At 43.2% G+C, this 7,343-nt stretch overlaps 1 protein-coding gene across 1 annotated transcript; it reads right to left on the minus strand.

The window, feature by feature from the left end:
- Positions 1-1,187: 1,187 nt before the first annotated feature.
- Positions 1,188-6,730, minus strand: LOC115326628 (serine protease inhibitor swm-1-like; the record flags this gene model as incomplete). The annotated part of the gene is made up of 3 exons (XM_040207318.1): positions 1,188-1,458; positions 5,528-5,854; positions 6,705-6,730. Coding segments are annotated over 3 exons (624 nt in total), but the record flags the coding sequence as incomplete, so codon positions are not given.
- Between the last annotated feature and the right edge of the window lie 613 nt (positions 6,731-7,343).

The following is a 7,343-nucleotide window of genomic DNA, read 5'->3' on the forward strand; positions in this document are numbered from 1 at the left end:
ATTTTTTATCCACAGCTGAGAGACAAGTCGAACGTTGAGGCAGACTTAAGTTCAGGCAGTATAAACTAACCCGTACACTTTTTTTTTGTTGGTGAAAAGACACGCTAAAAGTCTTTTTCGATGTTGTTGTGCATTACGGGACACAAGTCGTACAACAATTCACCATTAGGCCACGAGAAACAGGCCCATTTGGGCAGCGGGGCTAGCAGGCCGGGTGGAACAGGGAGCATAGTAGGGTGTCAGCGAAACACCATGCAGAAAGTACCACATGCTTTCTGTCCTGACAGAAAACGCCGTGATGTGGCCGGCATACCGGGTGTCCCAAACAGCGACCAGGCTCTTTAAATCGACTGCAAAATTCGGTTTCTTCGCCTATCGCGCTACGATTTTGTGCATCGTTGCCCACAGATGGTGCATTTTTTCTATAGAATTTTCAAAGTGCGAGCTTGCCTGGGGAAAAAGTAAAAAAAGAAAAAGTCTTAAATCCAACAAAAATGCAGCGAAGCCACCGGTCTTCCAACAATAGAGAGCCCCACTGTTTGAAGACCGGTGGCTTTGCTGCATTTCCAAAGGAGTTAAACCTCTTTCTTTTGTGTTGGAGCATGTTTGAGCCGTTTCTTTCGTGGTATGCGGTTTTTCACCAACTTCCTTGGGTATTTACAATGAATGCACGGGCCCGCCACTGTAGATAGTTCTTTGTTGTTGTTGACCCGCGGATGTCGTGCGGGTTGATGCTCGATCAGATGTTCTTTGGTGCCGAGTCGGGGGGGAGGGGGGGGGGGGTGCGACGGAGGCTTCGTGATTGTACAGTGCAAACTGTTTATTTACGCTATATTTACACGAATACTTTTGTTACATACAATGCACATATCTGCTATCTATGTGCAAAGTAGGAGATTTCTGGTGGGCCCGTTACGGGCTCAAGATCCCAGCCAAAAAGAATCGCCCTTTCTTGCCCGGTCACGGGCTTTCAAGGCACCAACTTCCTTGTTATCGGACAAGAGTTAGCCCACGCTTGAGCAAAGAGTTTTTTGTAGAATGAGAATCAAGGAATCTTGAAAAAGACATTGATGTTTAGTTTATTTATTGTACTATTTATTGTTTTATTATATTTTAATAACATTTGTAATGCGGTCAGAAATCACTGCCCGTTCGGATCCCTGCGGTTTGTAGGTTTACCTGTGTTATTATCCTTTGTTAACCAGGCCGTGTGGCAGATGCTGGCGCCTTCCGGGGCAAGCGTCCCGACGTACGCATACCAGCGGATCGGCTGTCAATACGACGTACCCCGGTTTGCACATGCAACCTTCACCGGCGCAATACGGCGTGCAAAGTCTACGCTTGTTGCTCTGGCAGCCTTCCTGGCAGTTGTGTAGGCAGGTGGAGAACACCTGGTTCCGGCCGGGACAAAGAGGCAGGCAGAAGTCGAAAGGGACGCACAATCCCTTTGGCGTCCTCCTGCAGAAATATTTGAGGGATCATTTTATGCCGATGCCCTGCATTCAATCATCCTTGCGCGAATGAAAATTAGCGAGTTGTATATTATAGGCTCTAAAAAAAGTATGTGCGTCTACTTTCACGCACAACACTCGGAGAGCCAATCAGGGCAACTTACGGAGGCAGCTGAGCGAATGACGATGCCGAAACATATGTTTAGACCAAGAAACGCAGTCTGAGTTGTGACATTAAGCAATGAAAGCGTGACGTTTTGCATTGCTTAATGTCACAGCTCAGACTGCGTTTTTTTTTTTTTTGGTCTAAGCATATATTTCCACATCGTCATTCGCTGAGCCGCCTCCGAAAGTTGCGGTGATTGGCTCTCCGAGTATTCTGCAGGAAAGTAGACGTAGAGACTTTTTTTAGAGTGTATACTGGGTGTCCATTTAGGCCCTATAATTGCTTTAAAAAAGAGCTAAGGAATTTATACTAATGCATAATGTGCAGGTGCGTTATATGATCAAGGGTACGTAATTAAGTGCAAAACGAGCGTATTGGCAACAGTAATTTAACACGAGGAAGATACATAGAAAGGGGGAACGGACAACGAAGACTTCCAACTAGGGGAAAGTCGTCACGATTGTTTATTCATTAACTTTTCAAATAGTAAAAATAAACAAATGGTTTCAACTAAAACCTTGCTGAGCGCAATCGAAAACCATTAAATCAGTGAATTTTTAGGACACGTGGAAAACACGGTGTTGTACAAAACTTACGAATCGTGCAACAGGTGGATAACTGGTGTTGCATAAACGCGAAAGATAATTTTATCTTTGTTTTCGTAGCGCCAGTCTTGCGCAGGTTGCCCTAGTAGTAACTTTAGCGCACCACCGCGCTCCTTAGGTGCTCTAAATGTTTTCAGAAAATGTAATGATTTACTGGTTTTCAATGACGCTCATCAAGTTTCAAATTGGAACCATATGTTTATTTTCAATACTTCAAAATTATTAAACAAATTTTGGCTAATTACCCAGCTTATTTTGAGGATTCGCCCCACACATTATGCCCCTTGGCCGTATAATTCACCTCCATAGGCAGCATTTCTGTAGCTTTCATGATTTTTTTTTTTCAAAGTTGTATAGCCTACATACACCGCCTATATATTATGCTGTCGAGTTACCCCCTCAGTGGCCTAGGTGCTCGGTATTCTTAGCCGGGTATTGAGGCCATCTAACAGCTCTTACGTTGTACTCGCAGTGTCTCAATTCCCCTTGATTCTACGCACTTTACATACAACGCTGTAAACACTTGTTGTCATGTAAAAACAGATTTCTACACTCGGAATTAAGGAATGCAATGCCCTTTTATCTGTTCGTAAAGAGTGTGCCGGAAAAAACAAGCCAGAAAAACGTAATGACCGTCATTGCTTCGCGGTTAAGGGTGCAAACCTTAGAGCCTGTCGACGTATGTTAACTTAATATTACTGGTAAACATGAGTGTTATTATTATAGCCGCTACTCAGGTCAATTTATTTTTAATTTCAACAAACATTGCGAATCAAAAGCGAGATACTTAATATTTGACTATTTTAAAATATGTTTTTACAACTATAATTCATCAAAACATTTATCATTGCAGGAGGGGATCTTTCTGAAATAATATAAAGAGAATTTAATGCGCTAAATGTATAGGTTTGACTTATCGCACAAAAGTAAAACGAAAACTTGGGGGACGCTTAGAGGGACACTACAGTGAAAAGAAAAGTTTTTACAGCGGAGTTGTTAAGGGCTATATTTCCCCAGTTTTGTGTCCGGTACTAAACAAATGTCGACACAAAACTCTGGACAACTATCGCCATCTAGGAGCGACGGTGGCAACCAGACAACCAGTCTGGTTGCCGCCGTCGCTCATAGATGGCGGCAACCTTTCCAGCTATCATAGAAGGATGGATAGCTGGAGGAGTTGGTGGGAATTCATCGTAGGAAACAGCGCACGGGACGAGCGCATAAATAACAACCCCGGATCGTTATATAAATGCCTGATTCTTTAATCGTTCAAATCGCCAATTATTACAACGGATTACAGTTACCGTTACCGATAAAAAGTAACGCGCGATACCTTTGCGTTCGTTTCAAATTGTGCATTAACAGGTTTTAATGATTAGGTGGTACACGTCTGCATAAACGCCATATTTCAACAAACATTATGTTCATGCAGAAATCGAATATAATTAGTTTTTTTTTTACGGTTTACCTAAGCACTCACGAAAAAAATCGTAGACAAATGCCAGAAACTTAAAAATGCACACAACTTGGTGCCTAAAAACACGAAAAAAAAAGTAACTATTTTTTTTTTTTTAATTTTGGGAACAAGGAGAAACAGTAACGGGTAATTAGGTTACCCGTTACTTGAAATGAGTAACGTAAGTACGTTCCCCATTACTGTTTTGAAAAAGTAACGAGGACGTTACTACGTTACCGAAAAAAGTAACGCGTTACACGTAATGCCGTTACCTGCTACAAGTTACCGCCAACACTAGCTAGCGGGGTTACCGATCTCCCGGTTGCATATCCAAACTTCCGTGAATCAGCATGACCGCTTCGGCATCGCCCCAGCAACTTATGTAAGTTATGCTGCTCAATGATTAAAATAGTAAAGTGGTTGATACATTTCCTCGACCGTCTTCCGAGGTGATCCCCCTCTGGAAAGTATGTCGCGGTAGAACGAGGGGCCTACGGTAGATGGTATAATGTCGTAGCATACGAACCTCGTCAGTCTGAAGTTCCCCTGGAACTGCAGGAAGAATAAAAAGTATATATTTACATTGATTGCCGCAGCCATGAGGCCTCGCAGCCATGAGGCCTCGAACATATCTCGTCGGGCAGTATTTACGTACGACGTCCTCGATGTATCCGACGATCTTCGGGCTTTTTGTCGGTGGCGGGAACAACTTCTCGAATATATAGGGGTACGCGCTCTCGCTTTCGGCGCCGCTGCTGGAGCCGTAGCCCGAGCAGAAAGCTGGAGCAAACTAAGTGAAAACCGCCGCGGTAGCAATGTTTTTCCGATTTATGGAGAACTGGAGAAGAGGGAGGGGTGGTCAGGGTACATGGTAAGACGAGGAGGCGTTTGACACGTGCTCTTCTGTCTTGACGCCGCGCTGTATTGTCGCGTGCTGTTTTGACGCGGTGCTGTTTTGACCCTGCTGTTTTGTCGCGTGCTATGCTGTCGCGTGATGTTCTGTCGCGTCCTCCCGTGCGCCTTAAGAAATCCCTGACGAACGCAGCGCAGCCGCACTGCCACCACCAGGAGAACGTGAACCGCCCACCGATGCAGCGCGGTCTGGCGTCGTGCGTCCCAGACGAATGTGGCATTGGACACCGGGCAGTTAGCCACCCCCAGGCGTCTAGGGTCTCCGCCGTAAATGAAATATTTAGCCAGTGCAGTACAACTGCTAGCCTGTGGTCTTTAGCGTGCATTACGCCGTAGTTATGCCCAAACGCACGGCGGTACGATGATTTTTCAGATGGAAACGAGCAAGGGCGGGGATTTAATCCAGAAACTCTGGGTTCTCAGTGCGAGCTTTGGCTCCACATGCCTCTAGCTGCATTGCGTTAAAATACTCGGCCACCAATCCAACGAGCTGGTTTCCTTTAAAGGCTTTAACGAACGGAAGAAATAAAACTTGATGTTACTAATGGTGGTCGTCGCGTGTGTGTTCTGAAAACCATTTGGCCAGACGCGCACTTGTACGAGGTAAAAAATTACAATTGGTTATACTCTTCAAGATTCGCATTGCGCATAGTGGTTACATACGTCGCTATGTTACAGCAAAAATATTTTATAGTCAAATTTTGGGAATATTTTAAGTTTTTGTTACGGTGGAAATAACACCATACTTAAACATTTTCTTCTCTACTTCAGTTCAACAATTAAACTGAAATAATTGTCAGAAAATACCCTCTTCGGCGTCATCGAATTAGCTTATGCGTCTTTGAAGTGATGAGGTAAGCTTGTGTAGACAGGCCCTTTAGCAGCCCTACCATAACTTCAGCTAAATTACGCTAGGGTTCCGTTCATGGAAACTTACCTGATAAAGCCAGGCTTGCAGGCACACTCCATGTAGCACGTGCCGGAACAGTACGGTCGAATCGGCCGATGACATACGAGGGGACATCTTGACTCGCAGAGGTTGTAATCTTCGTTCAGGTGCGCTCGATTCTTACAATGATTACACTGGGCCTGGGTGATGCAGTCTCCCCAAGAGTTTCGAAGGTAGCCAGGCCTGCAGACGCACTTGGAGCAGTCTGCCTGGCGTACAGAAAAACGCGGCGCTTCGTGGCAGTAGCGGTCTCGCTCGCGGCAGTCTCTTGAGAGTCTTTCTCGGTGACGACATTTCAGGTTTTTCACGTGATCTGTAAAAGTAATATTATGTAAAAAAAGAAGCAGGAGAACTCATCAGTGGCCAGCAAAACTTGACATTTCCAGCACTACTTGCGGCTCAGTGTCCACATGTTGTAATAATATAGCTACAATATAAGGCAGCCTAATTAGGCTGCCTTCTAAACAGCTCATACTGGTTCTTGGTGAGTTAATCATAACCTTGACAACAGGTATTTCACCAAATTTAATAGAATTCTGAAAACCCCGAGGCTAGGGGAAAAAAGGGGGGGATATGTCAAACACCTTAGACTCAGACAAAGCGGAAAGTTTATTTTACAAGAAAATTCTTAAGTATAATGATTTTTCCTGTTTACCAAATTTATTCGTGTTCACCTAATTGTTCGTTTGTTCACTGAATCGTTTCTCTGTTCATCAAATTTTGTTTTCTAAATTTACTTTTAGTTGAGAATAACTGAAATCAGTTGGTTTCACATGAAATAAAGTATTACAAGTTCATTGTACTTGTACATGTTTTGGAAGGAAGGCGGGTAGTTAAAAAAAATTTGAAAAAAATTCAAGAAAATAATGTTTTTGAAGTAAACTGCCTAAAAATAGGGACAGAAGAAAATAGTTACTGACAGTACGCCGTGTTGTGTCTTGTTAGCATCTCTTTTATTGTGTCCCTGTCTTTAGGCATTTTACTTCAAAAATGTACAACCCACTAGCCCAACTTGCCGTCTTAAAATAGTTTCGCACGCCTCTTCACCGTAAAACTGTCAAGCAGGCCTTGAGTACCTTCCTTTGTAATACTCTCTACTACTAAAAAAAAAGAAAAAATAGGCAGCGGGTTTTACCTTCAAATTTGTGTAATGCATGAAATGCATTGTAGGGAATTGGCAAGGGAATTGGTGTCACGTGTTGTATATTTTTCTGCTAAATTTAGCGACGAAATTAAGTGGTTGTATAGATCATGTGAAGTCAGGTCATGTGACGTCAGGTTTTTCTGCTAAATTTAGAGGGAAATCTGGATTGGTGTCTGGTAAGAAGACTTGAATTTTCGCCTCTAAATTTAGCGGCTATCTGAATTGGCGTGCAGACGACACGTGACGTAAAATTTTTGCAAAATGTAGCAGGGAAAATGAATTGATGTTTAGGCCAAAAGACGTGAATTTTCTCGCTAAATTTAGCGGGACATTGAGTTGACGTATAGGTCACGTGCCGTCAATTTCCCAATGTCTATAGTTCATGTGACATCAGGTGACGTCACTTAACGTGATTTTTCGTGTTAGATTTATCGGAAAATGCATGAACGGACGGACGCACGGGCGGACAAAAATTTTGGAATTGGGAGGTAGCGTTAAAAAGAATGTTATGCCTTAAAACGAGGGGTACAATATTTTGTTAAGGAGTTCACATTATATGTTTATAACTGCGAATTACATATAAAAATGATGCTATTTTAGTTTGGACTACCATACAAATGCAAAAATAATGGGACATTAGCTTCCGGCGCAAATAAGGTC

The sequence above is a fragment of the Ixodes scapularis genome, unplaced genomic scaffold (assembly GCF_016920785.2).
Source record: "Ixodes scapularis isolate PalLabHiFi unplaced genomic scaffold, ASM1692078v2 PGA_scaffold4__175_contigs__length_147842914, whole genome shotgun sequence".
Lineage (NCBI taxonomy): Eukaryota > Metazoa > Arthropoda > Arachnida > Ixodida > Ixodidae > Ixodes > Ixodes scapularis.